Genomic DNA, 16,059 nt, shown 5'->3' with positions numbered 1-16,059 from the left:
CCTTGAAGTGATGGTAGATGTAGGGCCAGATCCTGTGCTTTTTGTCATCAATGCTGATTTACTATTTCTCTATCTATAAGCTAAGCCATCTTTTAAAAAAGCATTATATAAAAATACTAATGCAGAGCATCTTAAAGCAAAGAGCAAAAGATAGCTGCACTCAGCCATTTTCTTGAAAGGATAAAAAGCTCTAAAGATATATTTAAAGCAGCAGGTACAGTATTGATTAAGGGCAGGTCTTCACTACAGGGGGGGGTTTGATTTAAGATACGCAAATTCGCGTAGCTGAATTCGACGTATCGGAGTCGACTTACCCCGCTGTGAGGACGGCAGCAAAATCGACCTCCGCAGCTCCCCGTCGACGGCGCTTACTCCTACCTCCGTTGGTGGAGAAAGCGTGTCGATTTGGGGATCGATTGTCGCGTCCCGACGAGACGCGCTAATTCGATCCCCGAGAGATCGAATTCTACCCGCCGATTCAGGCGGGTAGTGTAGACCTAGCCTAAGAGTGAGCAACTTAACTGCTGGTCAGGGGCCAGAGGGAGGAAAAGAGTTGGCTGTCAAGATAGAGATGCTATAGTTATATACTTGTGAAGCACACAACCTCCACTGCATGGTAATTTTGATGGCGAGTTTTAGAAAAAAAATGAAGTTTAAAGAGCCATCCCACTGGCATGAACCAGGACCATGTAATCCAGGAATAGTGATTTATGCTGAAATACTTAGCTTTGGAAAATAAGGGTAAATGGTAAAAAACAAAAGCAGTGCTCCAAATCATTTCTACGATGGAACCTTCTGCTATTATTTATCCGACAAAATACCTTTTAGTGAACAATATCCTTTTTATCGTGCAGTAAACTATACAATATGTGGTATTATTAAAGATGAAAAATCATTTATTTTTAATCAGTGCACACTGCCTGTTAAGAGTCTTGACTTTTGTGGCAGCAAACATCCCGTTTTCATGTAACTGTACTTGGAAGGGCAAAAGGGAACAGAAAAAATATGCTATACAAAGTAATTGGATCACAATAGAATGTGCTTCCAAGTGTGTTTTGCTGTGTCAATAGCTTTAAGAAAACCTCCCCTTGTAGAATAACATCATATTTAAGAGAATTACTCTTCACTAACTGAACTCACACTTTAAAAAAAAGAAATACTCCTTAGGGTACCTTCCTTTGGGATCAATTCCAGCCCCCTTTAAAAATGTAAAACTAATTTCAACTCACTGAAGGAAACCATTTAGTTAATCACTCCTCTTCCAAGATTTTTTCCTATTTAGATTTTTTCCTATCCAAGCAGAACAGAAGTCAAATGTCCACTGAGAAAAAGAGGAAAACAGTAAATACCATGTATTTTGCTAGAAAGAAAATAACATATTTAATGTACATCTGTAGAACTCAAAGCTGTCACATGGAAAAATAGCAGAACAAAAGGCAGGATCTTAATTAACTCTGGAAAAGGATGACACAGAATGCAGGCTTTTAATATGGTGCTACTTACTGCAGTCCAGGGGAGGCTCCATTAAAGTATTTGGGTATTTGCCATACTTATACGGATGAAGCATTCAGTTGGACCAATTTCTAGGTTAAGAACAGCTCTAGTCACTTGTGACAGGGTTATATAAAGCCTAAGCAGCCCTGAAACTAGGAAAAATAGATAAATCAGAGGTGAAGTTGGGCCAAAGGCAGATTCAAAAGTGTGCACAAGTCAGTGAAATTAAATAACTTTTTCCTAGTTGTTTTTTAAAGATCAGCTTGTCTCTTATGAAATATTTTGAAAAGGATTCAATTTGGCTACAATTCTGGTTTTATATTATATGTTGTACGTTACATGTTTATCTTTGTTTAATAACTAATGACTTTTGAATACGAAAACACAATCCTGGGATCGGATTAATCACAGGACAGGATGTGTTTTTACATTTATTAATAAACTACATTCTTATTTCTTATTTATTTGCAGCTGAATTTTAAGGAATCTTGTCTTTTTATGAATTTGGTAATTAGAACTGTGTGTTAAATATAAGAAATGTAAACAACAAATAAACATGACAAATTCTGAAAGAAAAAAACATTTGCATCCCACTGAGGGTCTGGAAATTGGCTGAAGCATTCACTTGCTCCTTCTGCATAATCCCCACCGGAGAGAGGGCCAAATCCCTTCTCCTCCCTTAGAGCAGAGCCATTGAAGCTACTGAAAGTATTTGCCTGAGAAAAACAAGAGGGATTTAGCCCATAATGATCTGTTTGCAACATCAATATTTCCCATAGTAATTCATTCAGATGTCCCAAACAGAGGATATTAACTCCAGGTGGAAAGCAGGCAGCTGCAACACATGAACTGTTAATGATGAAAATGTTTTCCTGCAAATGTCCTTCATAAAATGAAAAGGAAGAAAAATACAGAAAATTATACATAAACTCAAATGATTTCTTAATACTACAGAATGCTTTTCAAAGTTTTTCGACAAGGCATCAGCGGCTCTATAAGGATGAATATCTTAGTAGCCTTGTCTATATGATCAATTTATTTACTTTACTAAATATAAAGTTTTGCTTACTTCAAGATGTCCACCATATGTAATCATAATTAAGGGTCTCAGATACTGTAGTTTGTATGCTAACAAAACCTCCACTAAAGTACGGTGAAGATTTGGGTGCTCAAGGATGCAGGAATAGGTTTCCAGTAAAATGGTAAAATGGCAATATTGACAATTGATTTCATTCTGCCCTGCTGTTGGCTTGATTCTATGTAGAGACAAATTCCCTCAACAACTCTCACTGATTTCAACAAGAGTTGAAGGCACTCAGCATCTCTCAGAGATGAGTGGTGTTTCTGCAAGGCCCTGATTTGGCCAGGTACATAAGCACATTACACATTACTTGCAGTTAGGGATCTCATTGACTTCACTGGAACTATACATATTCATAAAGCTAGATACATGCTTACAGTACCTTGCTGAATCAGGGCCTATATTTTTAAATACTGTTGAGTTTTATTGCTATTTTTCTATTTCAAAATGGAACAAGACAGATGATTTCTAAGTGGCTCAATACCCTTCATAATGTTCATTTCTAAATATTCCTAGCTGTGTTGTTGAACCAAATAATACACTACAGTAGCTATTTACAGCTTTGCACCATATCAGACTGTAAGTGGTACCATGTAGATTCAAGCATAGGATACAATTATTTTGCAAAAATTATTAAAATGCCTGAATCCAACTTTTCACATACAAAAATATATTTTTATTACAACACTGAACAGTTAAGGCCACAACACTTCAGTACATTCTGATAAGCTCATCAGTTTCAATTACTAAAATTATCAAAAGAAATAAATACCAAAACCATGGTCTTCAAGTCCAAAACCAAGGTAAACAACTTAATTATTTTTTAAAAATCTGTCATCAGTAACAATAAGAAGTCATAATTGTTTTCAAGTATAAATTGCAACATGTGCTTGCAGCCTATCAAATATATATTCTGACAGCATTACAGTATTACACAAGTAGAGGACTTGGTCTTTCTGCCCTGGTTAGTTGTGGTTTCCTTAGGATTCTCCCTCGTGTGATTTTGGTTTTCGTCTTTCCTGTCATCACCAGATAAATCTGCTTCCTTTCCTTTATCCTTTTCACTTTGGAGTGGCTTTTCAGATTTACCTTCATTGCTGTTATGTACATTTTTCTGACTTGTCAACGACTTTCGCTTAAACAGAGAAAACTAAAATAAAAGATGATATATTACCCCCCTAGACAATTAATAGTGATTTTCAATATGTACAAAAAAGCCTGCACACAAGTTAAAAGTTGCACTCTCAAATGAACTTTGGCCACACAGTTATATTTGGTAAAATAAACAATAAAAAACACACCTTCACAACACATAATATAAACATAAATGTTTTCATGATCTTTTAAAAATGTTAAATGGATAACATTCCTTTGCAGTATTTGTAATCCAAATATTGCCATATTGCCCAAGTGTGTAAGAACCAGAAAGTGAAACTGAGCTTACACTGATGAATAACACAAGTTTGTTTACACAGACCAAACTCAGAAAATTGCAAGAAGTAAACAAACAGCATAAATGATGAAAAATAAATTAAATTTGTAATATTTTTTCAGTTTTAAGAATTAGGGCTCAAAAAATTAATCGCGTTTAAAAATAATTGCTATCAATCACAGTTTTAATCACACTGTTAAACAATTGAAATGTATTAAATATTTTTAAATTTTTAAATTTAAATTATATTAAATTGAAATGTATTAAATGTTTTTCTACATTTTCAAATATATTGATTTCAATTACAACACAGAATAAAAAGTACTCAGTGTACAGTGCTCACTTTATATTATTATTTTTTGATTAAAAATATTTGCTCTGTAAAAATGATAAATAATAGAAATAGTATTTTTCAATTCACCACATACAAGAACTGTAATGCAATCTCTTCATGGTGAAAGTGCAACATATATATATAGATTTTTTTTGTTACATAACTGCACTCAAGAACAAAACCATGTAAAACTTTAGATCCTACAATCCACTCAGTCCTACTTCTTGTTCAGTAAATTGCTAAGACAACAAGTTTGTTTACCTTTACGGGAGATAATGCTGCCCGCTTCAAATTTACATCACCTGAAAGTGAGAACAGGCGTTCGCATGACATTTTTGTAGCTGGCATTGCAAGGTATTTACGTGCCAGAAACGCTAAACATTCGTATGACCCTTCACACTTCAGCCACCATTCCAGAGGACATGCTTCCATGCTGACGATGCTCGTTAAAAAAATAACGCCTTAATTATTGAACTCCTTGAGGGAGAATTGTATGTCTCCTGCTGTGTGTTTTACTCTCATTCTGCCATATATTTCATGTTATAGCAGTCTCAGATGATGACCCAGCACATGCTGTTCGTTTTAAGAACACTTTCATTGCAGATTTGACAACACGCAAAAAAGGTACCAATCTGAGATTTCTAAAGATAGCTAGAGCACTCGACCCAAGATTTAAGAATCTGAGAGGGATGAGGTGTGGAGCATGCTTTCAGAAGTCTTAAAAGAGCAACACTCTGATACAGAAACTACAGAACCCAAACCATCAAAAAAGAAAAGGAATCTTCTGCTGGTGGTGTCTGACTCAGATGATGAAAATGAACATGCGTCAGTCCACACTCCTTTGGATCATTATCTAGCAGAACCTGTCATCAGTGTGGATGCAAGTCCTCTGGAATGGTGGTTGAAGTATGCGGAACATATGAATCTTTAGCGCATCTGGCACGTAAATATTTTGCAACACCGGCTATAACACTGCCATGCGAACACTTGTTCTCACTTTCAGGTGACATTGTAAACAAGGAGCATTATCTCCTGAAAATGTAAACAAACTTGTTTGTCTAAGTGACTGGCTGAACATGAAGTAGGACTGAGTGGACTTATAGGCTCTAAAGTTTTACAGTGTTTTATTTTTGAATCCAGTTATATTTTGTACATAATTCTATACTTGTAAGTTCAACTTTCATGATAAAAGAGATTTCACTACAGTACTTGTATTAGGTGAATTGAAAAATACTATTTCTTTTGTTTTTTACAGTGCAAATATTGGTAATAAAAATAAATATAAAGTGAGCACTGTACACTTTGCATTCTGTGTTGTAATTGAAATCAATATATTTGAAAATGTAGGAAACATCCAAAAATATTTAAATAAATGGTATTCTGTTATTGTTTAAAACAGCATGATTAATTGCGATTAATTTTTTTATTAAGAATAAAGCCCTATTGAGAATTTAAAACCAGATCCTGCAAACATATGTCATGAACAAAGGCAAACTATTTAGTTATATGCTTAATTTTAAGTATGTGTGTAGTCCTAATGAAGTCAATGACAACAAACTTTGAAGTTAATGGGACTACTCATGTGCTTAAAATTAAGTGTGTATTTAAATGCTTTGCTGGATTGGGGACAGAGTGCTCAGTACCTTGAATGACTGAGCATTTGAGTTCCAACCCTACAAGGCTCCATGTAAGGTGGTCCCCTCTCTAAAGAACTCCATGGATATCCACTCCATATGTTTTCATCTCAGTAAAACTCAAAGTGGAGAATTATTTCCTTCTTGAGGTACGTTGTATAAGATCAGATAAGAATTATGGGCCTGATCCAACTTTCACTGAAGTCATCAGAAAGACTTCCAATGACTTTAACGGGAGTTGAATCAGATCCTAAATCTGTGATAGACCCCGCACACCCTGAAAAAGATTAGCTCTTAATTATGCAAAGAACAGTCTCATTCAAGTCAATATGAGTAATCATGTAAGTAAGAGTTTGCAGGATCAAGCTCGTCATTTGCACTTTTTAAAAAAGGTTAATCTAAAAATCCTAGACAGGTTCTCTAATTTATTCACTGTCAGTTATACAAGAAAGCAATCCTGTATCTGATTTAAACTAGCTGTTGAAATTGATGAAACAACACTACTTCCTTTTGCTTTTTTCCCAGGAAGAGTTGTGTGTGTCAGAAGGTTCAGAGTTCATATGCATGTTCTTTGGGAACTGTATAAAATACTTTGGAAAAGACAGATAGTTATTTAAAAATCTGGGGTTGGAGTAAAGAGGTTTACTTTTCAAGCAGGCAATACTTATCTTTTGACAGTGTTCTATTCTGCTGTTATTCATATTATCTGCATTCATATTAGTTTAGAGAATAGCCTATTTTAAGCTTCAATCAGAGAGCAACATAGCCATAGAAAATTTCTTTTAAAACATACAGTATGTTGTATCTATAAGTATTTTTACACTAAGGTGTCTGTCAAAGAGATTCCAGTAATAAAAACCACTTAACCTTCTTTTACCGGCACAGAATTGTTTTCAACTTCAACAATACTTCTCCCCCACAGTATCTAACGTATACCCAAAAAGTCAAACCTCCAGGGGTCGGGGAGGGAGGTGAGATTTGGTTGGTTGCTTGGAGCAAAGCAACATTTATTCAAATAAAATTTTAACAGAATGCTTCTTTATACCATTTTTTTATGGTGTGATTTCTGGGTTATAATATTATCTTATTTTCTACAGTCTTCTGCTTTGGAGGAGATTTTTGAACATGGGGGATAAAATCCTAGCTCCATTTAAGTCAATGGGTGTTTTCCCATCATTTGAGTTCAGTGGGGTCAGGATTTCACCTGGGTGTTTCCATAGCAATAGGTACTCTATGTCAAATGTGTTGGCTATGTCTTCTCAGACTTCTTTACATTTCCAACACTGCAAATAGGACACAGGCCCTTGAAATGGGGGACAGTATTCTCTCTGCACCCTCCAAACCATGTTTGTCTTCCTTCTTTGGTCTCTTAGCTCTTTTCCCTTTGCTTGTCCTTTCCCCTGCAGAGTGTGTCTACACAGCCCGTGGCAGTCAGAGTCCCAACCTGGGGTCCAGACGCTCTGGCTTATGCTACTGCACTAAACACAGCTGTGAAGACAGCCCTTTGAAGTTATGCCTTGGGTTGGAGCATGGGCCCCTCCCTAGGCTTCAGCCTAAGCTGCAACTTCAAGCACAGTCGACACAGCTATTTTTAACGCAGTAGCACGAGCCCTGCAAGTCTGAATCTATTGAACCCGGGTTGGGAGGCTCACGTGTAGACGTACCCAGAAGTTCTTCACCAGTCATCCTGTGCTGAACCCCCACCTCCACCCTGAGTATTCCTAAGGCTGTTCACATGCCATCAGGTCCACTCTTCCTCTGATTAGCCTCTGGTTCACTCCTTGCTCTACTAAAAATATGGTCACAGTAGAGAATAACCAAAGGAAGAGGGAAAACCTGGTGTAAAAGCAGCATAAACCACTGCCACACTATGGGACATATAGAAACATGACAAGATGGTATGACACAAAAAGGGAAATATCTAAACAAGTGAGATGTATAGCAAATGTAGGATATTTAAGAGATAAGCCTGCCATCAGTAGTCCAAGTTTGGATATTTCCCCTGTCTCAACCTCTTGCCTTGCTTCCATTATGGTGCCGTGCCTCATAATGCTTTCACATGATGTCTTATCCTCTCTATCTGCATATTGGAGTCAATGGAATCACTCATGCAATAAGTTACTGTTGAATGTGAGTAAGGTTTGCAGGCCCTCTGCAATTCCAAGAATGATCCACAATAATGGATACTCTTCAACAGTAGCCAGCACATACAAAGGGATGTTCACTGGGGCTTTTCAGTCGGCTATGAAGATGGGGCTCACTTGTGTGGACAAGGATCAAAAATTTCAGTAACTGCTCACCACTATTATTATTATTTTATTATTAGTCATATTACACAGAACTGAAAACTCAGGTGGTTTACCTTTTTAGTCCTTCCAAGTATTCCTCCAGATATTCTATCATCACCACTTTCCAAAATTGCCCTTGAAGAATTGTTCTCAGGATGAGTGTCGGGGGTATTTTCTCTCTCTAAAACAACACAAAACATTATATTAATCTTTTTTTCACAGCTGCAAAAAGAGATCTGTGCTTTTAATGATTTTTAACACTCAGACACACAAATTAGTTCTGCATCTAAAATGGAACAGACAGAATAAAATATTCAGTTCAACTTGATGCCCAGCCAAACCTGAACAATTCTGTTTTAATTTTTCGCATTTCTATTTATATCTGTTTACCATACCCCAGATATTTGATTTTCAAAAGCAGAATTCATACTGAGGGCATTGGCAAATATGTAAAATATTTTGACTAATCCACCTACAACTGCGTATGGTTAACAGAAGACAGAGTGTATTGCACATGAATTTAGAAAACATATCCTAACCAGCAGAGAGTGACTCCTGGTGCAAGAGTTGTATTTCAGCATGAGTCTTTGTTCTGTATCAACAATACAGAAAGGGATAGAATTCATCTCGATTTTCATATATCCAAATTGCCCTCTAGTGCCAGCCTTAATGATATAAATCCTCCTGCTAGAATCAAAGAACCCCAGATTTACTGGGGGTTGGGAAAATATTTAAAGTTCTGTTCTGGGCTACCTATTGTCCACAATATTGGACAGAGATGCCCTAGCTTCTTTGTAATTAGATGGAGTGATGTGTTACTTTATGATGCATCACTGATTTCCATCAAGGCAGTAATCATTTTTTATTCCAGAAGTTGGAAAAAAAAAAAAAAAAAAAGGCTCGCCTTTTTGCATTCCAACATGTACATTCCAGTATCTTTCCAAAGGACAGCATAATCTTCCCTGATGTTCTCAAACCTGTAAGAAAGCTTTAGGCTCACTATATCAACGTTGCTGCAAACTATCCCACAATTCCAAATTTCATCTGAGATGGTTATCCCTTTCAGTGGTGATGGTAGGAAAATAGATTCTTACTTACAGTGGGCTACATCCAAGTGGTGAAAAGGCTTATGAATTGGCCTTTTTGCTCAATGCCATGCAATGCTAGGGGCTAGTGATGAAGGGGCGGGTGGTCTGGTTACAATAAGGTGCAGGAAAAGTGCACCTGGAATGCTGCAGCATTGTCTGCCCCTTTCTTGAAGACGTAGGGTGAAATCCTGGCCCCACTGAAGTCAATGGGAGTTTTGCCATTGACTTCAATGGGGCTAGGATTTCACCTAATTAGGTATACCAATTAAGTCAGTTTCTTGGTTTATTAACGTCTGCCAGGAAGGTGAGAACAGCACACTCACCAAGAACTTAAAGGAGTGTGCCCTGGAGCCTGAGAATCAGCTGGAAGGGAAGCCTGATGATTCAAAGATGATGCTAAGCAATCAGGAAATAAGGATCCCTCCACACAAGGTATCGTGCTTTAGTAGATATTTTATTTTATCCTTGTCCACTGTGTATGAATAGGGAAGGACAGGGTTACTTTGAGCCTGGGACATCTGTACCCCAGAGCAACACTCTAGCACCCCCTATCTACCATGGTGATAGAATTATGATGTGTTTTACACAAAGTATGCCTTGTGGCGTATCATTTTAAAAGTCCTGATCTGCTGAGCATTAATATCCTGTTGCATTGTTTGTGCTATCATCGTATGTGAAGTTATGAAGTTTACTATGTATGTGCTACTGAAATATGTTGTGAGGTTGGGAACACCCACAAGCAGCCTTTCAGGTACAACAATGAAGAAGCCAGATGGTGTTGATGATCCATTAAGGGGAATACATGTACTTTTAAGGATTACCCCAGGAACTATACAATGGAACCTCACTGAGATGGCATGTGCACAATGGAGTCTGTTTAACTCCCATCACAGCAGAGGATCTTTCCAGCAAGCTGGAAGAAGCTATAAAAGGGGGAAGCGACATCATCATTTGGCTTCATTCCCCCACAACTCCAACACCTGGAAGGAGATCGGGAGGAAAAAGACTTTGAATGGGGGAGGGTTGTCCCAGGCTGGAAAGGCGTTCCAACCTATGTATGGAAGATCTGTAAACTGCTTGTACTATTAGGGTGAGACACTGCTAGAAATCCTGTCTAGTTAATAGAACTCAGATTGCAAATTTGTTTTATTTCTTAAATAACCAACTTTGATCTGTACAGTATTACTTACAATCACTTAAAATCTCTCTTTCTGTGGTTAATAAATCTGTTTTATAGTTTTTACCTAAACAGTGTGTTGTGTGAAGTGTAAAAGGAAATCCGCTCAGGAACAGGTGTGTTGTCCTTTCCACATTGAGGGACTGGGTAATAAACTTACCCTTGTCAGGCTTCTGACCAGGGCAAGACGGTACAACTCTGGGGTCCTAGGCTGAGGAGCTGGGGGGAATTGGCTGGAGCCTCTCTATTGTGAGTGGCTGGTGAAAGCATTCATGTAACTCACCTGTATGTGTCCCTGCCTGTGAATGTTTGTGTGAATGCAGGACATGGAGGGGTTTGCAGCTTGTCACATAATCACGGTGTGAGAGGGAGCCCACGTTGGTAAGACAGAGAGCTCAGCGGTACCCCACTTCCAGGTTGTACCTCGGGGAACCTGTCACATTATACTCGTGGACTCTCTCTTCACTACTACTGTAAAGTGGAGGTGGGCACCACTGCAAGTGGAATTTCCCAGAATTCCCAGAGATGTGCAAAATGTTGACTGGAACTGTAATTTTCTCCCTGTTGCTTTTTTCCAGCTGAACAATTACAACAATGCAGCAACTAACTGCTAACTGCTATCTCTGCAATCAGTTCCCTGTAGTTGGCCCAGGACACTGCACAACTAATAGATTTGGCTTCAATAATGCCTCTCTTGCAGATTTCAAATTGGCAGAGTTCAGTTACTATTTCAACAGACAGTAGGAGTGGAATAACTCCCCTCAGATAAGGAAACTGATGGTATGCTACACTTACGAGTGCAAAAGCATACAGGGGCTTTTGAAAAATTTTACTCTTGGAAGTGGAACTTAGATTCCTAGGTCATTCAGGTGCTTTTGAAAATATTACCCATAATCTTTTTAAGAATTTTGAAATAACATTTTAATTAATCCATGACTGGCAGCCTGTCTTTTTCCCTAGTGTGGTAATGAAGGCAAGCAGCTAATCAGACCCTACAGTTTTCATAACCATATAGATGGTTTCATTTCTTCCTTTGTTTCTGAGTATTCCCCATACAGTTTCATGCATACTAGTTACTAGATGGAAACCTGAAGAAGGCAGCGTGCAAAGCTCTCTAGTGCTCTCTCCCTTCTAGTCAGCTAAAGGGGTGAGGAGAAGATATCTGTCTGTCTGACACAGATTCCCCCAAGGTGAGGCAAGGAAACACATGGCAACAAGTTTCCTGTGCCAAACAGTCAGCACAGATACCGGCCACTACAATCAGTTTGCCACCTGTGAGCTAGAACTTCAATGATTTTTCCTTTAATAGTCTGCCTGTGGCAACAAGCATGTAAAAAAATACAGAATATTCCTGCAAGGAGCATGCCACTCTGATAAGCTTCCCCTACTACACACCTGAAAATATCTTGGGGAAAAAAAGATTTCTTTCTTGGAGGCAAATAAAACTGGTAACTTTGCTGTGTTGCTGGCTTTACAGCATTGCTTTGTATGTCTTACAAAGTGTCTGCATCATTTAACATTTATATAACCTAGATACATATATAAATGTTGCCACGTAAAATGTGTAGTTTGTATTTAGAAGAGCTGTAATGGTTAGATTCTGAATGGAAGGTTTTTGTACCTTGCTGAAGTATTTTCTCTTCTTGAGGGGTCTTCTCTTCCTATAAATAATACGTAAAATAATTAAATCTGTATACTGTACTTTCAAAGCCTTTAAAAAACTATATTTAACTGCAGCGTGTGAAATTCATTGTATTTTTTTTAAATAATGCATTATTATATTAGTATAATTCCTGAAAAAATATAGTACCATTGTAGGTCTTACTTAATTGGTAAAAGATGAAATAAGATAAAAAAAAATAACATGCCTGTTCATCTAAGTAGCTAATCTTAAAAAAATAGGAAATATATTTATTTAGACAAAGCATTCCAGAATATTTCTTTTGGCTACAAAATAAAATAACTGAATTATAACTGCAACCCTATTGCTATTAAAACCACATACGAAGGAAAAACGAATTTGGACTCAAACATAGGGGGTACGTTTTCAATGCTGAGCGCAGGAATTTAACAGCATGCATGTTATAAGAAATTATACAGTTAATTCCTTCACCGTACAACAATTTAAAAGAAGTGCTTCACCTCTGGAGTTTCTGAAGTGGTGTTATTGCTTCCTTCTCCCTCAGGTGTTTTACTGTCATGTTCCTCTTTTTCATGCACTTTCCCATCATCATTGCTGCCTCCCTCCTCTTCCTCCTCCTCTTCTTTGTCTGTTATTTCTTCTTCTTCTTCTTCTTCATTATCAGTCTCTTCATCTTCAGAATTTTTTTGATCCTGTGACAAAATGGAAAAAATAAAAAAAATTTAAAACAATGTTCTGCAGCACTAATAACCAATACCCTACAGCAGCTCTACGCCTCATATTGGAATGGATTCGGATACTCTGGCCCTAACTGTTCCCTTCACGGGCAGCTGAAAAGATGAAAAGACAAAAGCATTTTATTTCAGAGTATTACGAGTTCTTATTTAGGCTCTGACCTTGGAGTCTTATTTTTATACCTGCTTTAAGTACAAAACTCAACTCAGCCTTAATTCTGGAGCTGTGGCCAGTAATACCCTTTTTCTGACGAATAACATGTCCCCTTACAACAGAAAAACAATGAATGCGAATGCTTTTTTGGAAATCCTGGATAATTCTTTTTATTTGATATCTGTGTGAATAATGAAATCGGTAATGCTTCCAACACTTTAAGAAAAGGAACTTGTTAAATACCAAGTTTATTTTTCAGAGAGTTGATTCAAATACTAAAGTCACAGCAAATGGAATGCTCTGGTTCCCTATAGACGCTATCATTTACAGCATGTTTGATCTCAACCCAGTATAGCACCTTACTATATCTAGACTTTTCTACAAATACTGTTTTATTTTTGCGATAACCATGGAGTGTTATGAAAAACCAATTTGCAGCAAAGAACATGTCTCTGTGAAAATTGTTACAAAGAAAACAACGAGTAAATTGTATGATTTACATGACATCATTTAGTCCAATCACCTTTACTGTGCTAGTTATACAGTTTTGGTAACATGAAATGTAACTTTTTTATTTAAACAGAAACATTGTCTCTCCTATTGCAAATATACAATGAACATATAACAGCCTAATCTAAAATTCTAGCTTGGACTTCTAATGACAGACAAATCAGCGGAGCTCTGCTCTCAGTTTATCATTTCACCAGAGAACATAGATGGTATTACATCCTTGCACTGTATGGTTGTTTAGCTACCATTCTTATAGTACATTTAGATATTCCAAGCAACATTTCACAGAAACATTCATTGAGCTATTGAACATAACACAACGATCCCAGTTGTAACTTAAATCAGTGGTTCCCAGCTTTTATGATTTTTTTTTTGATGCCCTGTTTTGATTGGTTGGTGGATGGGCACTCCTCACCTGGTAGCCCCTCACTTCATGCTCAGGCATAATTGCTGTCTCTCCTATTTTCTGTCCATTCTCTCTGTTTTTTCCTTCTCTCCTTTTTGGCTACACTCTCATAGTAGCTCACTGTGGATACTTGCTGCTCAGGGCAAAGGCCATTCATCGGTGGTTCTGTGGGGCTGGGGCATGGGATCTTGCAGCCATGCTGTATATCATGAAGGTGGACACAAATGCTTGTGCTGATGAGCGCCTTCCTGGATGAGTTGCTGTTATGAGCAGGTGTATTTGAGGCTGCTGCAGGAGCAGAAAGGGTAGGTAGATTTCAGGAAGTTGCCCACCACTTTACCCACAGAAGCATGTTTGCAGAGAGCAATCAGAGTGGATCCAACTTCATGCAGCTTTCCACACTTCCACTGCTTCACTTTTCATGGACTAGTCTAGTGCCCTCCCACCCCCAGAGACTTGTCCCCAGGCTGAAAACACTACCTTCCATACACACATGCAGCTTCCACTGAAGTCAATGCATGCATATGTATCTAAGGGCAGAATCAGGCCAGCTCCCTTTAAACAATAATAAAACCCTAAGCTTGGATATGCCAAGTTTACATGTTATCTAATTGCATGTTTCACTATTTCAAAACAGAGAAAATGTAAGTTTCCAGCAGCATAATTCCGCCTTTTTTAGAGTGCTGGTGTTCATAACCTGACAGAGCTTGTCAACTTAATGTCTATGGCCAGACTGTGCCCCCATGATCCATATATGGATCTCCCCACTTTCACATTGAGGGGGTGGGAGGTGCAGGAGTCACTTCTCTAGCAGCAACCCCCTCACTCTCTACACCCTGCAGATGGCACTTTGCCTTCTGGGCAGGGAGTGACTATAGGGTGGAAGCTGGACTGTATGGACACACATCATCCCCACACTGATCCCACAGAGATTAGCTGGAAAGGGAAATGCAGCTTGGGAGTGTATTAACTTTCCTACTGAGCCCCATCTCTGTTGGGGAATGAAATTTAAGCAGTGGTCATGGGCAGTTACGGCCAGGAAGAATCCTTGGTAGTACAGCAGTATTGTAAGTGTACTACTAGGAAGACAGGGGAAATGCAGGGGAGCTTCTGCTGATGTGGATGGACCTGACCTTTGGGGATCTATGGAGTTTGTAATGGGCACTGCAGCTCACTCTGCCAACATAAAATCTTCACTGAGATTCCCTTCCCGCTTGCTCCCTCCAAACGATTTCACTGCAGTTTTATATAGTTCTATAAGAACAGTCTTCATTGCACGCAATGAAAAAACATCCCCATACACAACCTTGAAAAAAGAAAAAGGGAATCACAAGCAACCCAAGAGATTTGCTATAGTTCACCTATCCATCAAGTACTGTGAAAGCCATTGCCCACAGATGCACTACTTTGTTTTGTCTACATTATAATAGAATCATAGAATACCAGGGTTGGAAGAGACCTCAGGAGGTCACCTAGTCCAACCCCCTGCTCAAAGCAGGACCAGCCCTAAATAATATTTTATATTACTATTGGGTCTTGCAAACTCGCATATCATTGCCAGCTTTCCTGGCAGCAGGTTGTGCAGATTGCAAATGGAGAGCCAACTGTGAATTCCACAGGGGCCTTACATAGTGGGCAGTCATCAGTTTGAGAATGTTGACAAGCTGCCAGCAAGAATCATGCCTGCTGGCTTTTGGAACAAATATGAGAAGAGTGACAAGAGGTTTCAGAGGGGTATGATTTTGTTGTTGAATTTTTTGTTTGTACTGAGGAACACATTAATCATCAAGTTACAAATAACAGTCTCTTACACACCAGCTTAATTTCTCTATTATTTATTCAAGCATCTATAAAGCAATGGAAAAAAATACTAAGGGTTCAGCAAAAACTGCCTTTTTCAGGCCAGCTCTGGGGTGGGGTGGGGGAAGAATTTACAGATAAAATACTGGAAATGTTTTCATCTCACAATTCTGTAAAATTGGTGTGTTATTTATCTTTAGTATGGTACACACGCAGGCCTGGATCTTCAAGTGCTTCTACATTGTATAAGGTGATTGTACTCCAGTGCATACGTGAGAGGAGATT

At 38.2% G+C, this 16,059-nt stretch overlaps 1 protein-coding gene across 1 annotated transcript in view; it reads right to left on the bottom strand.

Moving 5' to 3' along the window:
- Nucleotides 1-1,337: 1,337 nt before the first annotated feature.
- Nucleotides 1,338-16,059, bottom strand: part of RPGR (retinitis pigmentosa GTPase regulator) — a 109,036-nt gene continuing 94,314 nt past the window's right edge. The window contains exons 15-18 of the mRNA XM_034754505.1: nt 12,671-12,862; nt 12,150-12,189; nt 8,338-8,444; nt 1,338-3,725 (exon numbers count right to left, since the gene is read on the bottom strand). Of these exons, the coding sequence (XP_034610396.1) occupies nt 3,498-3,725; nt 8,338-8,444; nt 12,150-12,189; nt 12,671-12,862 (567 nt within the window). The 3' untranslated portion in view covers nt 1,338-3,497. The remainder of the gene's footprint in view (nt 3,726-8,337; nt 8,445-12,149; nt 12,190-12,670; nt 12,863-16,059) is intronic.

Source organism: Trachemys scripta, chromosome 1 (genome assembly GCF_013100865.1).
Source record: "Trachemys scripta elegans isolate TJP31775 chromosome 1, CAS_Tse_1.0, whole genome shotgun sequence".
Taxonomy (NCBI): domain Eukaryota; kingdom Metazoa; phylum Chordata; order Testudines; family Emydidae; genus Trachemys; species Trachemys scripta.
The sequence above is the reverse complement of the archived record's forward strand: the minus strand, read 5'-3'. Positions and strand labels throughout refer to the sequence as shown.